Raw genomic sequence first — 21,901 nt, 5'->3', positions numbered from 1 at the left:
CCAACAACTCAGGCAAGAGCCTGTACAGATGTTCTCTGCTATGACAACGCTGCTATTAGGGTCATAATGCAGCAATTCGGTCTAATGGTTATTATTGTGCTGGCTGACTTCAATAATGCACTTTTAAATCAAAGGGCCTTTGAAGCTTTATTTCCATTGTATTAGACAAATAAACATAGAAGATTTTCACGAACATAAAAGGCATTCACCTTGTAATGTTTCTGGGCTTATTAGTCTCACCAATTTGCATTGTTTTGTTCACATAAAGGATCAAAATGCCCTTTTGCTTGCTTTTACATTTTGCATGCCGATCTTGGGGGTGAGCAGCTACGAGTGCCCGGTGCTGCTGGTGGCATCCCTCTGTCCACTGAATCACAGCTGGCAGTTTGTAGCCTAAGTCCTGTCTTCAAATAACCAGGAGAAAAACCCACTACTTTCATTCATGCAGAATGTTTACTTGCCTCTTGGAAATGCCTTATTTATTTCAGTGGTGTCTGTGCAAAATATGGGAGGGCACTAAAGCTCATAAGGAGTTTAATTTTTAGTGTACCAAATAATTCATTTAAAATCTTAAATGAGTTCATGCTGAGAAGAAAACCCTTAGAAGTCAGAGCATTGGCAAGACAAAGCTCAGAACCAAACCTAATGATTATTTGACTAACCAGCCCTTCATTAGTTTATTTCTCTAATGAATTATTGAGCTGTACTGTGTAGACATTTCAGAATACATTTTTAAAAGCACAACACTGGCCTTAGATTGCAAAAATGTAATAGTAGTAGCAATATAATAATAATAGTAATAAGCACACAAAATGCTGCATAAACACTAATTAATCCTCAGTGTCCCCAAGCAGCAAGCACAGAAGGCAGGATGCTCAGCACACCTAGTTATTTGAGGTAAACAGCATAATTAACACCAAATAAAAGATGACCTTATTCCAAATAGAGCTCACAGTACTTGTGGCTACTCTGCTCTGTGTTAAGGGGTTATTTACATGAGACAGCCAAGCTAAAATCTGTTACCCCGACCAAGTTTTCAATAGATGCATTGATTCCAAACAGCTGAGAGCATGTATTAGGAAAGGCAACAGAGTTATTTAAATCAACAAAGCTACACCTGAGGGAAGTTATCCAAAGATGTGTTGTAGGGCTGAGATGCTGTCAGCAGTGTTTGCCACACCTGGGGCTCTTGGCCAACACGGAAGTTGTTGTGAGATCTTGGCTGTGGCTGACCCCTCAGATCACTTGAGGAGAGCAGAGGTGTGCTGCAGAGACTACAGGGCCCTGCGCTGCCTCGGCATGCTCAGAGGGAATGATTTTGGTTTCTGTCATGCAGCTGTCGCACAGACGCTCCACCTGCACGGTTTGTGAGGCTTGTACAGCCGCTCCCTGAGCTTCCAGTGATGGGTATGTTTGTAAGGAAGCCTTTATCTTATCATCTTCCCTTCCTGTGAGGGTTAACAGTCCTTGAATAAAGGTGGATGAGGATTGCAAAGGTGAGTGGTGCACCCTGGCTCTGTCCTGAGAAAGGGCTTGGCAAGATGGGAGCATCATTCGAGGTTCACCTTGGCTCCTTGCTACAGCAGTGCTGCGACAGCCAAAGATGAGTAGATTCGGAGACAAGATTTAAAAAAAAAAAAAAAAAAGAAGGAAGGTGAAGGTTAAAGGCCCAAAGATTGAGCACAACATTCAGATGTAAAGGCCCTGTTACAGCCACAATGCAGGTCTATTAATAAAAGCTTCATGGATGGAAAACCTGCCCCTTCAGTAATTGCAAGAGATGTTTGTGATGCATGCAGTTTACGACTGGAAGTTGCAATATTCTTTTTCACACCATGCATTTGTCCATGTTTGTCTCTTGCATAATTAGAGCTTTTTTTCACGATGTGACACAATTTTAGTTTGATAAAATGCCTCTACTTGCTTTTCTTAGCTGCCCTTCCTATGGATTATTCCAGAAACCAAAATGAGTTTGCAACAACTCTCAGCAGTGCCTTGCCCTGTGACAAGTCAGGCGGCTCAGAAATACTTCATGATAAGGTTCAGTAGGCATGAAAGGAAAAAGATTTCTGCCTTTACTTGGTACCCACATGGTGAGTGGAGTCCCACGGCCACCTGACTGGTGCCCTGCTGCCACCCACAGCGAGCTGCTCTCCCTGGGCATGGTGCAGGCTCCCGGGTGTCCCCTTCCTCCACTAAAAAGGCCAGTTCAGCCTCCCTGGCCTAGCTAATCCTTCCTCTGCTGGAATTGCCAAAACCAAAGCTATCAGTGTGCCAATTCCCGTGGTTTTGTGAGGTTTTTTGGATTATATATTATTCTTCTGCAAACTGTAGCTGCTGAAATTTTATTGCCCGAGTCCTGTAGCTTTTGTTCAATCTTATTTGGAAAAAAGAAACAATTCCAGCCCTCAGGGCTGGAGATAAGAGCTTAAGAAAATGAACCCTAAGTGGCCTGGCATTCAGACCAATAAAAAGAGCCAGTTGTCATGTAAATAACAAGCTTTTAAAACAAATATTGGGCATTCCAGCAGTGCTGAAAACTTCTGTTTGTTAAATCTGGTTCTCCAGTAGCCTGGATGAGTTGGATTAAGACCTGGCACAAGCCTTTCCCGGCCAGCAAAGCGCCATCACCATCCTCCTCCTCAGAACTGCCAGTTCTGAAACAACTTTTTAATGTTGAGAGCTGCGGTTGGGGCTCTGAAGGCGAGCTGGATGCCTCTCAGCTCTGAAGGTGTTTCATGGAGAGCAGTTCCCTGCTTTCTGCGTGTCCCCTGGCCACACTTTTAACAGGTAAGAGGATGCTTTGGCATGTGGGTCTGGCAGCGGCGATTTCCCATTTATCTTCACACACCACCAGCTCCAGGCTGGTGACAACGATGACTTTGGCAGCGATATGTTGAACTTAATTATGGCATATTATCCAAAAGATGTTAATATAAACGTAACCAAACTGGTGTGGGCCACTTTTTCTGGAGTGTGTGTCAGGCATGCTGAGGGTTAAGTGTAGAGAAGTTTTGTTCCCTGCCCAGAGCTGGCTTATTTTTGTAACACAGTAGTTTTCAGTAAGTTTGTACTGAGAAAAGTGCTTGGCTAAGGCTTTTACTGGTAAAAACAAACAAACCAAAAATGCTTTGCTCAGATTTTTACTGGCTTCAGTAGATGAAATACTTGCCTGTTTTATGCTGCAAGCAAATATATATTGATAAAGTAAATTAATTCCTTGATTAATTGAAACACATCATACATTCTACCAGAGAAAAATAGAGCATTGATCCCTAGAAATCTTTCTGTGAAAAGATGATGTTTTTAATCTGTGATAGCGTCTGCAGACACATCGCAGAAGGAGGATGGGGCTGGGCAGAGCTGAGGCAGGAGGGTCACTCGGTCTGTGCAGTGGTCTCCGTTTGGATACGTGATGCCTCATTTAGAAGATACGTGAGAGAACTGGGAGAGGAAGTAGGGGATCCTGTTGTTCGCTGCTGCGGTGTAGGAGGTCTGTCACACTTGCACTAGGGTTCTGGGGACTAGTTGAAGGAAGATCAGGGACTAAGCGTCCCACTCATTGCTTCTGGGCCTCAGGTTCTTGTGCAGTTGCTGTTGGGTGAACCTTAGTGACAGCTGTTGGAGCTGTGCGTTCCTCAGTGCCTTCCCAGGGCTGCCAGAAGCACTTGTCCAAGCAGCAGTTGTCTCAAAACCTTTTGTCCCTTTCTTCTAAACCATCTTTATGTCCTTGGTTTTCAGGTGGCACTGCAGAGCAGGAGGGTGGGCACTTGCTGGCCATCCGCTTTGGCAGCTCTCTCCAAAATGCCTGGTCCCTCCGCCGGAGGGGGAAGAGATCCCAAGCTGCAGTTGGAAGCATGAAGAGGACACGTGGCAGAGGGCTGACACTGTGAGTTTGCCACTACTGGTGTGTGCACCAGTGACCGGGACTGGCCGAGTGCCAGCACTTGTCCAGTAAACTGCCATCCCGTCACTGTCACCTCCTGGCAGCAGAGGACATCCTGGTAAATTCAGCATTCAGTGGGGCATGATGCAAGGTGGGAAGGCAGTTGGCAGGGGGTCAGCAGTTTACTGCGAAAACTTTACAATATAATTTACCATGAGGTGAAATTACCACTGGTTCCAAGAGTAAAAGGATCCCTGTTAATAGCCCAGTTACTTCACAGGAAAGGATTGCATCATGTGGATGCAGATCTCTACATCCTTACTGGTTGGCTCAGGGTGAAGGACACCCTCCTGTAAAGAAGCCCTGAGGGAACAGAAGTCGTCCAGCCTGCTAAAATTTAACACTACTTTTTCTCAAAACTTGCTCAAATTTGAGTTTCACCTGGTCAGATAGCAGAAATCCAGATTGGGTCTTATTAAAACATCCCATGATTTATAACTGCTCACAATTCCCCCTGCCGGGATGCTCTGCAACAGTTACGCTGAGAAAAAACTCAAGCCCTAAAGCTGAGGCTGAGCAAACTGCTGGACCCAAGGGGAGAAGACATCAACTGAGCTCTAGGGACAGGCAGCGCTCGGCCGAATGCTCCCATCCAGACAGGCAAAACTCCCACATAAATCAGCATAATCTTAATGACCGCATATAATCTACCTGCAACATATACACTACAGGAGAGGAGCCACCCTTTGTAGGATTACCCCAGTGTTATACTCGTAGACCTGGGATTTACGGCGCTGACGGGTGGTTTATACCTATTTTAATTTAAGGAACGTAGATGCATCATGAAAATAAGTAGGATCAACCCAACCCCTGCAATTATGCCTTATCGTACCTTAAGTGCCATATAATTACATATTCTTCTGATTCATATTCATGCATCACCTAAAAATGTATTTACTGGCACACTTTTCTAAGAAAGGCAGAAACAGTTTGGAGGGATGGGGGAGACGTGGGGCTGCCTCCCGTCCCCCCCAGCAGGGGGTTTGCCCTGTGTCTGTCCACGCCAGGTCTTTCTGGGGGGCAGCTGGGTGAGGAGGTCTTGCCCCGGTCCCACTTAGAAGCAAAGATACCGCCACTTCCTATCAAACTTACAGGATCCAGAGAAAAAAGAGAAGGAAGAAGTTTTGGATTTGAAAAAGTGAAGCTGGTTTTGAGTTATGATGCAAAACCTACCTTTTTTTCCCTTTGCTTTCCTAATATAATTTCCAAATCGATTTTTAGAGTTTCATGAGGGGCGAAAAAAAAAACGTTCAGTGTTGCAAGACTCAAATTTTCTGTGATATTCCAAATTCCAACATTTTATGGCCGACTTCCAAGCCTGCCGCTGCCGGGGTACTCTTACCGGGGGAACTCAGGAGCGTAACTACCGCAGCAGAGGCTGAGCAGCCGCGGTTTAAATGTCACCGCTGCCTGCTGTGGAAAAACAACGACGGCTTTTGAGCAGGACTGGCTGCCCTCGCCAGGAGAAGAGGGAAAGTGCAGCTGGTCGAACCTCTCGGAGCCCGCTGCGGGGGGGGGGCTGGCGGGGGCTGCAGCCGCCGTCTCTCTCCCTCTGCACCCTCCGAGCAACGATCCGGCCCCCCAGCACTGGAGGGGGGGGGTCAGTACCGGCCCGGCGGCGTGTCCCTGACAGGGACTGGGGTCGGAAAGAGCTGGTTTAGGGCACGAAGCTATTCTGCGAGTGCCATCCAGGGGACGAGAGCTGTACTTCAGCTGCCGGCTGGGGCGGGGGGGTGGGGGGGGCACACGCACGACTCGAGGGAAGGTGAAGGGTTAAAGCGCGACTTTCTGTGGTTGTGGCTGTTGATCAGGAGGAGGGAACCGAACTGAGATGCCTGAAGCTTTCTAAGGCCCGCCCAGAGCTCGGCCTAGCCACAGGACGGGGATACAAGTGGAATCGGTAAAATGAGAAGCGTCAGGAGTTTGTGAAGTGACCGTAACCTCCCCTGCCAGTATAAAAATCCTCATTTTGGCCGTTAGAGTTTGCGTCCCCCCTCTGCTGCGGGGGGGGCTGGCAGAGAGCAGCACCAGTGACAGCTTGGTCCCTGTCCCCAAGAGCTCCTCAAGCCGTGGGATCAGTGCTTGAAAAAACACCCGAAAAACGCCCCCATCCCACGCTGCTGCCTGTCACCATCCAGGGGCTACCGGGTGTTTAACGGTGATAAAACACGAAGGACTAGTGAGAAAACACATTTTCCCCTCCTTGTCCTACAAATTATTGGGGGGAAAAACTGTTTTCAACTGCTGTCACCTTTCGGGTGCTTTAACGGGAAACTTTTTTGCTATGTAGCTGCGGCTCCCGCGGGGACCATGACACACATCCCCCCCCCCCCCTCCCCGGGGTCCTGTTCGCCGGTACCGGCGCTAGGATGGGGTGGGGTGGCCGTGCTCGGGCAAGGAGCGGGGGCGGAGGGGAGGGACCGGGGGGCGCCGGGGCTCACCTTGAGGATGAGCGGGTTGCGCAACATGCTGTCCCGAGCCACCCCCAGCCGCTCGTTCTCGCTGCCCGGCTCCACCTCGGCCAGGGTCAGCGGCCGCCGCGGGGGCAACGCTCCGCCGCCCGACATGTCGCCGCTCGGGCCGCGCTGGGGGGAGTCGGAGCTAAGGCGGGTGGCCCCGTGGGCGAGTGGCCCCGCCGGCGCGGCCGGGAGGATCCGGCCGTGGAGCTGCAGCTCCCACCCGTGAGCGTGGGGCGGCGGACGGGTGGCGGTGCCCCGTCTCCTAGCAACGGCCGTTCCACGCCGTGGGTCCGTCGCTTTGGTGGGTCCGGCTGGAGCCGCTTCCGCTGGGGCAGGCGGGAGGGTGGGGGAGGGAACGGAGAGTCCGGTATCAGGGTGTGCGGGGGGGGCAGTGTTACGGGCGGACGCCGGTGGACCCGCGTGGCGCGGAGGTGCGGCCGGAGGCGCCGGGCGGGACCGTTATTCCGCGCGGGGGCGGTGGGACGCGCTGTCCCGGCCGGGGAGGGGGCGAGGCTGGCGGGGAAGGTGTCAGGGTCCCTGAGGGCGCTGCGGTTTCCCCGCCTCGGCCCACTCCGCTGCCACCGAGAGGCCTGGGGTTGTTCTGCGTGCTTCTCTCGCCCTCCATAGCCCCGGAAGGAGGCGGAGGGTAACGGCGGGCCGGCCGGTGCGGGGGAAGTGCCTCCGCGCAGGGGGTGACGCGCGGTCTTGTCCCTCCTGGGCGTGCCCGCGGCCTCGGCTTGTGGCCCGCGGCCTGGCTTTGTTCGCAGGAGCTGTGGGGTGGGGCGTGGCTCGGCGTTTGTCCCCGGAGCTGTGGGGTTCGGTGTGTGTCCCCAGAGCTGTGGGCTTCGGCGTTTGTCCCCAGAGGTTTCAGGGCAGCCGCTTCCCGGCAGCCGTGGGGAGGTTGATGTCTGGTACCGGGCAGCACTCAAACTGTGTTGGAGAGAATTCAAAGTCCTGTGTTTCAGAGATGACAGGGTGTTGCTTTGTGAGTGTTTTGTACGTGCTGGCCTTAGAAAATGTGCTAAAAAATACTTACTGCCTGCTCTGTGTAACTCTGTAGTTTTCAGGAATAGATTTATTCTGGCTACAGAGTCCATTGGAGCAGGTGGGCCTTGGCTAGGCTTGGGCCTGCTGGAGTACGGGCAAAGCCAGTCAGAAGCTTCTAATTAGGGAACTTGTTTTTAGTGCTGATTAGTTTAATATTTCTTTATTACTTTTAGCTTGTTGCTGTTTCAGTGCTGAAAGCAGTCTGTCACTGCTTAGTTATTCAAAATCAACTTAAAGCTGATAGTTGTGAAAGTGTATCTTTGTTGTTACAGGAAGGCAATTTTAAGGCTGAATACAGCTGTGATGCACATCTGTTTGATGAAGAAAGCGCTGCTTTTTCATAGTCACTTCACAAAATTAGCTGGATTGAAAAGTAAGTATCTTTATTGTATGCTTCTGAGATGATATTGAGTAGTTCTATAGTATTTTAATGTTTTGGGTGGGTTTTGTTTGGACTGTGTAATAGTGTGTAACAGCACATAAATTATAGCACTTGAGTAAAACTCATATCTTTATTATTTAAGATAAGAAAAAATATGACAGAAGAAGCAAATGCAGATGACTTTCAGGTTCAGAATTTTCTCAAGAAGAAGAGAAAAAAACACAAACAACACAAGAAGAGACATGAGAATGATGAAAGAGGAAGTATACAAAATGCAGAGCTCAGCTGTGCTTCTCCAGTTCTGTTTGAGGAACACGCAGCACAGAGTGATGAAGGCTGTAAAAAGAAGGAAAAAACAAAAAAAAAGAGAAAGAAGCAACAGTATTCATTAGATAATTCTTCTGTAGGACTGGAACATGAAATTCGTAATGAAACTGGAGAGGATGCTTCCCAAAAGAAAAAAAGAAAGCAGAAGTATAGTGATAGTACAGATGAGCAAAGCGATGTAATTTATGTCACAGTAAATCACCATAGCACTGATTGTCAGGAGCTCAATGCTGATTACGTTTATTTAAAAAAATCTGTTAAGAAGAAAAGAAAAGAAAAATTGCCTGAAGAGGATGAGGTATGTGAGCTGCTTCCCTCCGAAACATGTGATAAAAATGACAATAAAAGATCAAAAAAGAAGAGGAAGAAAAGACGTGGTAGTACCCAAGGTACTCAAGAAGAGACAGATGTAACCCTTGACCAGTCGCTGTTGTCATCTCCAGAGCAAAACAGGCAAGAGGAAGGCACAGTTCTGCCCTTACCTACAGCAGAGGGTGGTGTAGCCACACCCCAGCAGTGGCATGAAGATGGTGACTCTGGTGCTTCTCCTGCCAGGAGTGAAGATTCCATGGAGGTACCTGCTAATTCTTCTAAGCTGACTAAAGCAGCTGATCGATCTCAAAAAACTCCAGTTCGTGCTAAAAAGATAAAAAGCCGCGCTTTTGTCATGGAAGAAAGCTCTTCAGAATCTGATGTACCGTAAGTTTGCGTTTTGTTTGTGGTTTTCTCTTTTTTTTTTTTTCCCCTTCCCCCAATACCCCAGATATGTTTCTACGTTATCTGGGTCCCAGGTGTTTCTTTAGTCTGTTCAGTATGTATTTTTAAAAACAACATACTGTCAAGGTTTTTGAAGATGTTATAGAGACCTACTTTAAGAGCTTAAAGAGTTTAATGATCTTGTGAAGATACAATGAAATTTTCTAAGAATACACCAACATTGCCTTCAATGTAGAATATTTTTCTCCTATTTAAAAACTAGGTATGGAAATAATTTATGTGCAAGCAATTCATATTTAGTAAAAAAAAAAGCAGGGAAAAAGGGATTTCATTTGTTAAATTTGGTATTTATAGTGAAATATATATTTTTACTAAGCAGCTAGTAAGGTCAACTAAAGATTTTTAATGTTCTGTGCAAACAAATACTCATGTAAGTAGCTCTTGGTGCTTTTGCAGTGTCTAGAACCTACAGTAAGAGCACTAGTAAGAGACAGGTGGAAAAGTTCTGTGTTGCCAGTGGTAGCAAGAGACACTATTTCTTCTGTATGTCCACCTGTGAGTTTTGTGGGAAAGGTGCAGATTGTCAAAACTTCAATAAGCTCTTTGAACGTTGTAAGTATAGAAATTTGATAATAAATTACATCTGTGTTAAAAGGTTGGAAATACAAAATACGTTTATTCTTTTAATGGTAGAGATACAAACAAAATATCTGTTTTGGAGCTCTGGTGGTGTATTTTATTTTATGCTTTTCTTTTTAAAAAAAAATCAGGACATCAGAAACCTTGACATCAAATAGAAAGGAGGACCAGAATACTTCCTTTACCAGAACGGCAGCCTCCGATGAGCTTAGTCTGGATGATGAAGAGTGCCTGGACTATAGCACGTGTTCAGTTTTGGATTTGGATACTGCAAAACAAGAATTGGAAGAGTTTATTCCTCATGTGAGGAATATATCGGACAGTTCAATCAGGAAGATGGCAGGAAGAGACCTAATGAGGTTTAAACAGTTTAAAAAACAAGGTGAGCTCTCCAAAATATTGTTGCAGCGAGGAAGGACTGTGCAGCTGTGTGAATGCTGTGACAGAGGGAAAATATTTTGTATCATGTCTGTCATGTCCACGGAGTCTGGTTCACTTCATTCCAATGGACATATTTTCTGTTTCTCTGCTTCATAACATCTACTTCCTCATTGTCAAATTATAGTCCAAAGCGTATGCGTAAATTACCTGCTCCCAGCTCTTGTTTTGTCTCTTCCAGTTTTCCGTTTTCACCTTTTGAATTTGTTGATCTTTTGTTATACATTTGGTAAAACCTGAAATGTAACGTAAAAGAGATGGTACTTGAGGTTTGATTTCTTTTTTTTATTTTTTTTTTTTTTAAATTTAAAATAAAACTTTCTGTGTGTTTTAGGTATTGCTGTCAAGTTTGGCAGATTTTCCCAGAAGGAAAATAATCAAATCCGGAAAAATGTTGAAGAGTTCTTAACGATTACTGGAATAGACAGTGCTGAAAAACTCCTGTTTACTTCGAGGTATCCAGAAGATAAAGAAACTATCAATCGCCTAAAAGCAGAACATCTTTTTTGTGAAAAACTTTGTAAGTATTTAAGTTTCTTCTCAAATAGCTGAATGTTACATTCCACAATCTGGTGACATGGTGATGTATTTTCTAAAATAATTTTTTATTGAAAAGCACTAATGTTGCTAAATTTGGCAAAAAAGGAGCATGCTGCTGAGATGATGTAGTTGATGATCTATACAGTATACTGTTCTTACCTTGGGTGTGAAGAGTTTAGAGATTAAAATATCATCATGACTAGGAGCACTTACAGACTTTCAAACTTGTATTTGTGCTTTATGGCTTAAGGTGCATTATTTGCTAGGCATATGCTAAGCATAGTGACTTAATAATGGAAGGTGTGATGAAGTCCTATCTGAAATTGTCAACTGTTCTTAGAGCACATAAATAGGTGGTACATTTAGGACTGAGTGGTGGCAGGAACTGCAAGAACGTAGGTTGTTAGCCAAAGCAGGTAGTTTTTCAAGACTTGAGGGAAACAAAATTCTTATGGCTAAGATTCTGTTTGCAGGAGGAACATCTCTTCCTCTTTACTCATTTTGTTGGGCTCTTCTTGGCTGGAAGACGTTCACACTTCGTATAGTAGACATGCTCATTTTGTAACATCTCTGATGAAGCTACTCTGTGCACCTTCTCAGTGGCTTTCCCTTCTGTGTGTGTTCTGTATCATTAGCGTAGGCAAGACAGAGTGAATGACAACCTGTAATGGATTTGGATACTAGTGTTTATTTAAGGATCAGTGAGGCTACAGATTTGTTCCTCCTTGGTTATTTCACACAGAGTGATTCCCTCTGCATCGTCACATTTGCCTGACATTGACTTCCCTTCCCATCTGGGAGATCGCTCCTTGCCTGGGAAAACTGGGCAGAAGGTCATGTTGGTGTTAGGCGAGCTGCTTGCAGTCACCTCTCCTGGGCATCCTGACCACGATTGTTATGTGTTCCCAGGTATTGGTCTCTGCGGATCTTCCCCCACTTCAAGAATCTTCCCTTCAGCCACGATATGCACTTTTTTTTTTTTTCTGGATGTCCCCAGTCCCCGCTTTTCCCAATCAAAATAGTCTAGATGCAGACGCACAATATCTCATCAGCCTCCTGACTGGTGGCTGTCTCGTGTCTCTCTTATTAACGGGAGTATTCGGTATGTTAAATTTTAATTACATCTGGATCAAATGTGCAGACAGTCTGTACAATTTGTAGCTAGTGAATAGCAGGTTTGTGCTTGAGAGTTGAAAAGTTCAGTTTTCAATATTTACCCGCACATATGCAGGCACGCACACAATTATTTACCAACTGTCAGTATTCACAGTCTCACCATGGTCGTAACAACTATATCTTTGAAACTCCTCGAGAGATTCTGGTCAGACTATTTCCTGTGCAGTTACTGAAGTGCTGTAGAGTACGTTCTCCTGAACAGACAGAATCTGTCGTTGACAGCACAGTCATGAAAATGTATGTTGTTGGGTTTTGGTTTCATTTTGGCTTTTTTTTAAAGTGGCCTCACCAGTGTGAGAAATGTTTTTCAAAAATGAATCATTTACCTTCTAGCTGAGGGTATACCACGACCCTGGAGGCTGATATATTATCGAGCAAGGAAGATGTTTGACCCAAATAATTACAAAGGGAGGTAAGCGAGTCATTTGAGAGTTTTCAAATGCTAGTATCAGTCTCTGATGTTTATTAGTACATTAAAAATGGATATAAATTAAGGTCATCTCTCCCATTTGTGCCAGTTACTGTGACTTAATTGACAGTTCATTATTCAGAGCAGTCCTTATCAATTCCTCTGTTCTAAAGTGTGACTTGAAATGGTAGTGATGAGTAACATTGAAACGCCTGTAAAGATTACAGCTCTTTTAAGATATTGGAATGGTTTGAATTTACAGCTGAAGCTGTGCCCATTTCTTCAACTAGGTATACTAAGGAAGAAAAAGAAAAATTAAAGAAGTACCATGCTATGCATGGCAATGATTGGAAGAAGATTTCTGAGATGATGTCCCGTTCTAACCTCTCAGTAGCTATGAAATACTCTGAAATCAAGTCAGGTATGTAATTTTAAGAAAGACAATTCATTCTGTGTATTGCAGTTTGAGAAGTTACTTTAACTGCATGTTGTACGTGCCCTAAACTTTTGGAAAAAATCCACAGAGTGGATTTTTTTTTTTTAAATTAATTTGTGGTGGTGTTTTTTTCAGACCACTGATTGCATTTTCAGGGGATAAGGGATAAGAGCAGCCTCTGATAGAAAAGGGAAAAGAAGTGGAATAAATGCAACTCTTTATTAAATGGAACTGACATCTAAATAGGTGCTTTTAGGGGGAGTGTGGCAGGAATTTGACAACCAGGTTTTAGAAGATAGAAACTAGGGATCAGTGCTGTTCTTCAGTGATTGGGCTGAACTCCTCTCTCAAATCTGGTATGCAGAAGAGTTTCTAGGAAGTGTGTTATGAAGCTTGTCTTGTAAATAAGAATAATGCAAAGCAAAGCGTTTGCTCTTTTGCCTTTTTTCCTAATCATTTATGATAAGTTATGCTTTAACCTTATTTTTCAATTTTAGCTATCAACTATGGACCTTGGTCAAAGGAAGAGACCCAGAAGTTAATGCATGCAGTGGAGGAGGTGATTAGGAAAAGAATGGAAATGGAAGATGGAAATTCTCTTTCATCATCAGAAAAGTCGAATCGAGATCTGTCCATTGACCGTGAGAAACTGTACCAGAAGTTACCATGGACTGAGATTGAAGCTAAAGTGGGAACTCGCTATTGGAGACAATGTAAACAGAAATGGTAAGGTTTTATACTAAACTGAAATAGCAAAATGTGTTCTGAGGAGTATTTAACTATTTGGTGAAACTCTTTGTACCATGATGGTTGTTTGGTAATATAGGTAACAAATAGCTTGTAGACTATAGGAGAGGCGTTGCAAATGTGTTTCAGACAAATAAATAACTCTTTGCTAGCTGTGGTAAGTTTTCTTGCTGTGATAGTGAAGCCTGATTCCTGCTTCTCTGTAGCAGCAGTATCATCTTGAAGACTCTTCCTTTTGATGCTTGGAATTTCTTGAAATGATAGAAACCTTTTTTTGTGTGTTTTCGAAGGACTACAATTTTAACAAACAAGATGACCAAAGGGCAGCAGTTATATAGGGGGACCAAAGGATTACAGGCCAAGATCAATCTTATTAAAAGGTATAGTTCAGAAGTACTGGAATGTTTTTTTATCTCTTACTGTTCTGAGTTGTGTTTATAAAAGCTTGCAGGGTGGTAACATGCCTGCGGTTTCATATCGGTTTCACAACCACTCTTTCTTTGGACAAAATGTCCTGTGACTTCTGACTGGGGGAGCTGTGAGCATTATTGAATTATTTCTTGAGTTCTGCTACAAACTGCTTTTGTATTTATATTCATAGGTTGTATGAAATGAAAGTGGAGGATGCAAATGACATAAACTGGGAAGAACTCAGTAATACGATTGGGTAAAGCTTTTTTCCTCTCTTTATGGATACAAAGGATAGTTGAAGCAGTCAGTCTTAAAAATTCCACAAAGGAATCAAAGTTCTTAGACCTCTACAACTATAGAAAATGTCATTTAGTTTGGTAATGTACAGGTGTATATCCTTGCATAGTACTCAGCAGTAAACCATGCCTATAAGCTCTGAAACTTATGTTTAACCACTTGAGGCAACCCTGACCGTATTCCCAGTGCGTTCTGTGTACTAGAACTGCGACTGTGTTACGTAGTCTGTGCTAAAGTCTCTGATAAAAGACTTTCCTGGGTGTTAATCAACACACAGGAAAAAAGAGATAATTATGTGTAATACAATCTAATAGTCTTCTTCCATACAAAGTAAGTGTTGAATATGAAATTACCAATACTGTGAACACTATACTTTCTCTACAGTGCCTTTTTTTTTTTTTTCCCCTCCACATGCTTTCAGTTTCATTTACTATTTCTTTTCACTAAACATATAATACGTATGTATGATGGCATGGTTTAGGTTCTTACCTTCGAGGGGAATTGCTGTCTTAAAAAACTATTTTACTTAGGATTTGAAATCCATTCTTTCTACCTAAAGCTAAGATATTGTTTGACTGGCATCACTTTCATGAGTGGATAACTCAGTAACAACTAAACTTTGTAATAGTTCCTAGCACCACTAAATCTTTGAACTCTTCTCTTTTCAGAGATGTCCCTAGAGCCTATGTTCAAGCAAAATTTTATAAGCTAAAAGTCTCCTGTGTCCCTTTTTGGCAAAAAAAGAGTTTTTCTGGTCAGTATCCCAGCTGTTTGTATATACTCCTGAAGGTTTTTGCTTGAATCTAAGAGAATATGTGTTCTAGTTCAAGTCTTTCTGGTAGCTTTCCCTAAGTAAATTGGCTAAAAATCTCAGGCTTTATACTTAATTTACTAAATGCTTTTTTTTTAAAATAAGAGTTTAATTTTAATGTCACCTTCATGCAGTGCTTATGAACGTCTTCTTTTTAATACTTTAGCTTTTAAAGTTTTATGACTGCTTTTTTAGTTTATCTTTGCATGTATGTATGTGTGGCTACAGAACAGTGAGATTTTTTGCATTTAACACTGACAAAATAATTTTTGTCTGTGAGATCCTGTTTCCCCTAGGCATCCAGTTCTTCTACAGATCCAATTAAGACTACTTTTTTCTCTTTTTTTTTTTCCCCCAAGAAATTATTGATTATCTTTTCAAAAAGAAACTTCCAGAACTTGAAGAAAACTTAGAAAAAAGGAAGGGGAAACAACTTAGTTCTGACAATTCAACAGCCAGTCAACAGAAGAAGGCTTTCCAGCTCAGTGACATTTTTGACTCCAGTGAAGAGAGTGATTAATTGACTGCCCTAAATGCAATTCCTGGTCTGCATATTGAACTGCAAAATGGATCTGGTTGTCAGTGGATGCAGATCAACAACAACTGCAGGTGCACAGGCTGTCTAATAATGGAAAAAGTAAAGATATGCACATTTGATTTTCTTGTTTCATATTGAAGACTGAGGTAAATACAGCTTTTGTGCCACCTTTTATTACCTTAATTTAGCTCTGGTTTTAGAAGTCTTCATTTAAGCATCCCAACTTGCTTTCTGAATGTCTTAAAGCCAGTATTTTTTCCACTGCTTTTTTTCTGTGGAGTTGAAAGCTGCTGTTTACCCTTTGTACATGAACTTGGTTTTCGGAACTTTAATGAGTTTTAAACCATTAAAAAAACCTAAATTCATGGAATTGGGAAAAGCCTTTCCATTTGCTTTTAAATCTCTGTAATAAATCTTAAGACATCTGTGTTGATGGAAACAGCACAACTTCGAGTCTTTGGGGTTTTTTTTAACAGGTGTCTTGTTCTTAAAAGCAACTGATTTTTATTTCTGATGTAGACTTACACTTCTATCAGCCCTTCTAGAGAAAATGGATTTTTGTCCATTACTATTCATAAATTGCAATGTCATATCATGCTAACCAAACAATGCATTTAAAATGTTTTTTTAAATATTTGGAATACAAAGACAAAATAGACAATGTGTATATATATACATACATACATATATTTTTTTGTTGTGCCAAGGAGAATTTATACATTTCAATAAGAAAAATGAGAGATAAGATGGAGGTTGTACTCATGTCTTCGGTATTTTTAACTCTCTGCCTAGAGTGATTAATTGTAAATTGACCGAGTGAATGTAAAAAAAAAAAAATCTGTGTGTAAAGTATTTGTGTAGCTTGTTTCTATTTTCTATATGCTGTATAGAAAGTAATGAAAGAAGACTTGGTCTCTGACATACTACTTTTTGATGGTCATTTTGATAAGTGAGAATTTCCTCCTTTAATTTTAAAAATTGTTACTGAAAATGTAGAATTTTCAACGGCTTGAAATAAAGGCCTTGTTGGAGGTTCTTCTGGACTGTGACTTACAGGAAAGAATGTTAAATGAGAACTTCCCATATTTAACTGTGTCTGGCTTTAGTCTCTCTGAAGATAGAAAACAGTGTGACTTTTGTGAGTCAGGCAGGACCCCATGAGATCAGCCACCGGTATAAGGATGAGTTTTCCAGGCAAGAGATGAAACCGGGTTGGAAGGAAGGAAAAATGTACCAGCTGCCTTGCACTTAGGCATTTGACTTGCCTCTGTTGCCTTACAGGTATGAAGGTTAAAAGCAGAAGAACTTGAATTTTTGAATCTAAGCCATTTGTGTTTTTCAAGTTTTGTTTCCTGGAAGATGGAGATCCTCTGAATTTTCTGCAGGCTAGAGCACAAACGATTGTGTGGTTGTAGAGTTTGTAGAGTAGATCTCTCAGAAATCAACTTCTACTTCCATAAGGAGATTTATTTTATCCTTTGCTTTAAAGGGAAACACGGATAAGGGGAATGTACCTCACTCAAAAAAGAAGCAGCAATATGTTTTACTGAGGTAAAATAATAATTTGGCAGAGTTCAGTAAATTCGGTGGAGTTTAAGAAAGTTTAACAGTGGTTTACCAAGGTTCAGTAAGTTTGATGGCAAGGTTCACCTTATTAATTACTTCATGGGAAAAACATACAAAGGAAAATGAGTTAGAATCGAGTTAGAATGATTCACACAGAGACTGGAGACGCAAAGGGTAAGGAAGACTCTCCGTCGAGTCACAAGGTTCAGAGTGGACCCCCTTGCTTTCTAATCTCCTGATGGACCCTAGATGCAGCTAGGTCCAATGTTAGTCTCAGACTTGGACAACGGTTATGTCTAATGGAATTATTTGTACAAAGTTCATAGTAATTGATATTGAGTAGCTACATGGATTAGTAATGTTTCATTAGTATTAATTCAGCATGCTGTCAGTCACTTCCCAAGGATTTGTTGCGAGTAAGAGCTCTCTCCGCCTTGGGCAAGAAAGGATCTCTTAGTCTCAGGTAAGGAATCTCAGACCTTGAGAGGTGTCCCTGCTCAAGGAGAGTCACCTGGAATGCAGTGCAGGGAGAGCTCAAATTGGGCCCATCCTGATGGCAATATTTATAGAGTGAAGCAGTTGGCTGCTAGTCAGTAGTATAGACAAGATGGATGTCTTCGTTTTAGCTTTGGTATCTTGTTCTGTACTTTAGTTATCTTGCATTTTTGGGCTTCGAAAACACCTTTTGAAATTTTTTTCTGACGCATCTTTGCTACCTTGTACATGACCTGGGAGCTCTCCAGCTCGTAGGTTCACCGCAGGGCGTGAGGCCTGTTGCTTGTTAAAAAAGCAGTTTCTCTGACAAAAAACATAAGCAAGCCAGGGTGGGAACTGTAAACTTGGAGCTATGACACAGACCTGACCTCTGCCACACATGAAAAAATGGAGAGACTGCATCCGTCCTCCCTGCAGCTCTGGGAATGGAGTAAAGAAACAGCTTCTTACCGGCATCTCGTTGGGTAACGTGATCTGCACATGGGCAAATAATTGGAGGAGGAGGGATCATTTCACATTTGCTGACTAACGGCACTTAAGAGGGCATAAGAAAGCAGCTTTTCCCTTTTCCGTCATTTTATAAAGGTGCATGGGAGTGCAGGTGGGGGAGGCAAGTGTTTCATGTGGGCGTTTGAATATTATTGAAAACAGAGCAAGCTCCAGGGAGAGGTTTAAAAAAAACAAACAGGCTCCACGGAATGGTGATGGAAATACCATTGACAAAGCTTTGTGTATCAGGCTGCATTATAAATAAGAGCATGACAGATCCTTCACGTCTAAAAAGCACAGTGAGTCCCCTAAAAACTTCGGTGATTCAAGCAGATATGTCGCTTCAAGCATTTTCCTGGTGCGTTAATGGCCTGAATGGTGTTATAGAAAAAAATTCTTGGCTGTGTGCCGTTATCAAAGACTGAGACAGCCAGGTTACAAGAGTTGCGTTTGCAGCAGAGAAGCACTTCAAAGTTGAGGAATGTTATGGTGGCAGCAGCTGAAGATCAAACAGGGACTTGCCTTTTTCACCCCCCTCTCCTGTAAAGTCTTAAACAAGGAGTTGAAGAAAGGCAAATAATCTCTGTTTGATTCCTCAGAGCTTCCCAGGCTGGGGGACAGCATCGTCCCTGCGACCTGGAGGGTCACTAGATGCTGAGGTGGGGACACAAGCCTCGAGCGAGGTGGCTTCATCCCCAAGTGCCCGGGGCAAGCCTGAGCCATGACTGACATTCTCCCACCTCTTTGGGGTGTGCGGGAAGAGGGATGTGGAGGCTGTGAGGCAGCTTCCCCCCAGGGGTTATTGCTTCAGACCTCTGAGGAACGCCCTGCGCTTGGCTTGAGCATGGATTTGGGGTGGGACTTTATTATTTTAGTACTTACATAATTCTATCCTTGAGGCAGTGCCCTTAGCTGTGCTCCCTGGGGCTCAGACACCACTTGCGTTGACGTTTCTGCGCAGCCCCGCCCGCCCCGTACCTCAGTTTCCCGCCGCAGTCGCCCCCCGCTCGTCCCTCGTTACTGGTCCTTTAAGGCCCCGAAGGGGCGGGGCTTGCCCGCACGCGGCGGGCGGCCCCGCCCCCGGAGCAGGCTGGAGCCCACTTCCGCCGGCGGACCGGAAGTGCGGGGGGCGCCGCCGCCCCGGGCGGGGGGGAGGGGGCGGGAGGCCTGTGGCGGAGGAACCACGGCGGCGGCGGCGTGAGGTGAGTGGGGAGGGGCGAGAAGGGGCTTCCTCCCTCCCGTGACCGGCGGAGGAGGCCGGGCTCCTCTCGCGTTCCCTTTTGTCTCAGTCCCGCTCTCTCCCTCCGCCTCGGGGGAGGCGCTGCCCCGCCGGGCCGGGTTGGGCCGGGCCTGCTGTGGCGGGAAGGCGGCGGCGCGCTCCCCGGCTCGGGCGGCCTCCTGGGGCGGTGGGACCGGGCAGGGCTGCGGGGCAGGCGGTGCTTCGGACGGGTGCGCCTGGGACTCTCGTGGGGGAGCGGTTGGTAAGTGCCCGGGGAGCTCCGCGGGGCGGGGAAACGAGTAACTGGGAGCGGCTGCGGCGGCTTGAACGGGGAAACAGAAACACCCTTCGCCCCGTCTCCGCTCGGGTGTTTCTGTGAGCAGGCGTCGATACTCATCAGTGGGCAGCCGTTAAAGCGTTGCAGGTAAAGGGTTCTGTATCCGTGCGCGCTTGTTTAAGCGATTTCCTTACTTAATGTGCGTAGATAACACCTTTTGTTAGAAGAAGGTGCGATATACACTGTATTTGAATGACAGAAGGGATTCAGTTGCAAATCATACCGAAGTCTTTTAATCTAAATACCAAAACAATTTGTAGTCTATAACGTGTGAACTGAACCGATTTCTGGTGATTGCTGTTTTGCTCTAGATCCTCGAAATACAATCAAGGCGCCAGATACCATCAAGACGCGGTTACCAGGGGATGGATTACTGAAGATAGTGCTTTGCTCTGCTGTGCTCGAGGGCATGTACGGCTGAAGGCGTCAGCCCCCTTCCCTGGCAGCAGGGCAGCGCTTTTCTCTTTCCCACCATGTGACCCAGCACACCTGCACAGCAAATAGTTTCCTTTTCTAAAGGTCGATACCACAATTGTTTTTTTTCCCTCAGTACGTATGTATGAAGAAATGTATGGTTTTGCTTTACCTAGATTTCCCCTTTGCATTCGTCATTATGCTAAATAACAGAAGCAATTTCAGTCTTTCTTTTTACATAGTTACTTCAAGTGTTCATGCTTTCCCAGTATTCAGTTGACTTTTTCAGACTAGCAGGATTTGAGATGACTGTATTGCTGCTTAGTGAAGAAGTTTTGTTTTTAGAGGAAGCAATCTGTGGTGAGAATTTTATGATGCTTCCCAACTATAATAATGAAGACAGGAAAGTTCTGCATAAATATCCTTTGCTTTTAGCAACAGGGATTTGTTGACCTATAAATTTTAGCAAGAGATTAAGCAAAAAACCTAATTAAATTTTGTTCTCATTAGACCTAGATTCTGCAGATACTGTTGTCCGCAAAACAGGGTTCTTCACCTAGTGTGTAAAGAGCCAATTAACACACAGAGTTGAGATATTTGTGTTTGTTACAGTTCTGCACAGAAAAGGGTGCTAGGCATCCAAGTGGCCAACACACCGACTTACAAACACACACCATATTTGTTTGATTCTGAACACACAAACACACACCTCTGTTCGTATTGGTTAGTATTTCATCACAGTATCATCTGTTGGTTAGTTTTATTCCTCACTTTCATTTAAAGTCACAGTACCTATTGATGTACACAAGCTCAAAGGGGCTCTGTGAAGAGGTGGGTAACTTAAGTTATAGAGGTGTGGTTTTTGTATTATAATGAGCTAAGTTCACCTGAAGGACACAAAAATAGCTACTTCCTACAGCATGTTTTCAGATTATCTTTGGTGATAAATCTTAACAATACAATAGAACTAAGCAACCATAGATTTGTTTATAGCAATAGTGATCCTGGTTACAAAAAACCCCTTAGATTCTCAGCTGCAGATTCTATGAGAAACATTTCCTTTTTGTCTTTTGCTAAATTTTTGCTCTCTTTTACAACAATACCAGTAAAGCAATATAATGAACTTAAGCGTTGTAGTTCTGGAAACTCTGTGTTAAGTGTGGTTGAGGGGGTTTTTTTGTGTGTAAAGTGAATTTTCACATTTCGTATATAATTTTACTTTGGTGCTTTACTTTTGTTTGCCATTCAGCAGGCATTTTTCTGTAATGTTCATTTAATGCTTTAATCTGTATTTCTTCATTTAATTACATGCACTTATACGATATAAGAACATCCAAGAACATAAGCATGTAGGCTGCTAATGAGTTACCTAAGTCCTGATACTCGTCGTGTTTGAAAATTAGGTACTATTGTGGCTGAAAGGGAATATTTTGCTGCTTTCAGTCTTTGGACTTCTGTTAATTCCTTCTTCTTTCTATCCAAAGAATGAGCACATGTCGATGGTGCACACTTAGTGGTTCTGACACCACTGAGTTCCTGAAGAGCTATGCTTCTAAACGGTTGTCCCCGGAAGATCTTGAAGGATCCAGTGATGATCTCTGTTACTGCTTGGAGTGTGTGGTTGAATACCACAAAGCAAAGGAAAGATTGCCAAGGTTGCATGAGGTAATTAAGAAATGTGGCTCCTGCCCATTACTGAGTGGGAGGACAGAAGGAGAACTTCAGAAGAGACTTCTGTGGTCCAGCCTCAGTGTAGGGGGGAGTTTTGTGCAGGGATTGTGTTTTATTGGTTTTTGGGAATAGGGTTTTAATTGTCTGCTTTTTTTATATTGAATTGCAAAGAGCTGATTGTAAACCAAGATGAATCTTGTTTTGCATATATTCAAATTGGTGAGAACTAAAACAGTAGTGGGAAGTTGCTGACTAGCCATTATAGCTTGAACTTTTTTCATGCTGTGATGGTTTGATGTCTGAAAGAAAGAACACCTGCCAAACAAACTAACAGCTTTATTTCTTTAATGTATTTTCTTCCTTCCGCTGGCTTCTGTTCAGCTTTGGGTT

The 21,901-nt window shown here is 43.7% G+C and overlaps 3 protein-coding genes across 13 annotated transcripts in view; 2 read left to right on the top strand and 1 right to left on the bottom strand.

Annotated features, from left to right (window-relative positions):
* Window positions 1-6,617, bottom strand: part of CFAP77 (cilia and flagella associated protein 77) — a 61,480-nt gene extending 54,863 nt beyond the window's left edge. For both annotated transcript variants that reach the window (XM_074846261.1, XM_074846263.1), the window contains exon 1: window positions 6,388-6,617. In XM_074846261.1, coding sequence (XP_074702362.1) covers window positions 6,388-6,513 — 126 coding nt within the window. In that variant the 5' untranslated portion in view covers window positions 6,514-6,617. The remainder of the gene's footprint in view (window positions 1-6,387) is intronic.
* A 169-nt stretch (window positions 6,618-6,786) lies between these two features.
* TTF1 (transcription termination factor 1) lies at window positions 6,787-16,355 on the top strand. Of its 4 annotated transcripts, none has more exons than XM_074846235.1 (12): window positions 6,787-6,836; window positions 7,725-7,825; window positions 7,977-8,860; window positions 9,649-9,899; window positions 10,290-10,475; window positions 12,005-12,083; window positions 12,371-12,501; window positions 13,014-13,242; window positions 13,554-13,643; window positions 13,865-13,930; window positions 14,640-14,725; window positions 15,142-16,355. In XM_074846235.1, the coding sequence occupies exons 3-12, from the start codon at window positions 7,989-7,991 to the stop codon at window positions 15,300-15,302; spliced, it is 2,151 nt and encodes a 716-aa protein (XP_074702336.1). In that variant the 5' UTR covers window positions 6,787-6,836; window positions 7,725-7,825; window positions 7,977-7,988; the 3' UTR covers window positions 15,303-16,355. The 4 variants fall into 4 exon arrangements, with proteins under 4 accessions (XP_074702336.1, XP_074702338.1, XP_074702339.1 ...); XM_074846237.1 differs by lacking the exon at window positions 6,787-6,836 and adding an exon at window positions 6,869-7,051; XM_074846238.1 differs by lacking the exon at window positions 6,787-6,836 and adding an exon at window positions 7,085-7,225.
* Window positions 16,356-19,000: 2,645 nt separating this feature from the next.
* Window positions 19,001-21,901, top strand: part of SETX (senataxin) — a 37,128-nt gene continuing 34,227 nt past the window's right edge. For 5 of the 7 annotated variants that reach the window (XM_074846646.1, XM_074846645.1, XM_074846642.1 and 2 more), the window contains exons 1-3: window positions 19,001-19,072; window positions 19,738-19,945; window positions 21,325-21,505. In XM_074846646.1, coding sequence (XP_074702747.1) covers window positions 21,326-21,505 — 180 coding nt within the window. In that variant the 5' untranslated portion in view covers window positions 19,001-19,072; window positions 19,738-19,945; window position 21,325. Of the gene's footprint in view, window positions 19,073-19,179; window positions 19,352-19,737; window positions 19,976-21,324; window positions 21,506-21,901 lie in introns of those variants that run through there. The other 2 variants (XM_074846644.1, XM_074846643.1) reach the window with 2 other exon arrangements.

The sequence above is a fragment of the Strix aluco genome, chromosome 20, assembly GCF_031877795.1.
Source record: "Strix aluco isolate bStrAlu1 chromosome 20, bStrAlu1.hap1, whole genome shotgun sequence".
In the NCBI taxonomy this organism is placed as follows: domain Eukaryota; kingdom Metazoa; phylum Chordata; class Aves; order Strigiformes; family Strigidae; genus Strix; species Strix aluco.
Note: the sequence above shows the minus strand (reverse complement) of the source record. Positions and strands in the feature narration are given on the sequence as shown.

Coding starts and splice junctions, on each gene's coding strand:
- TTF1 (XM_074846235.1), top strand. CDS start 7,989: ATGACAGAAGAAGCAAATGCAGATGACTTTCAGGTTCAGAATTTTCTC. Junction 12,084..12,370: donor CCAAATAATTACAAAGGGAG/GTAAGCGAGTCA, acceptor TTCTTCAACTAG/GTATACTAAGGAAGAAAAAG. Junction 14,726..15,141: donor GCAAAAAAAGAGTTTTTCTG/GTCAGTATCCCA, acceptor TTTTCCCCCAAG/AAATTATTGATTATCTTTTC.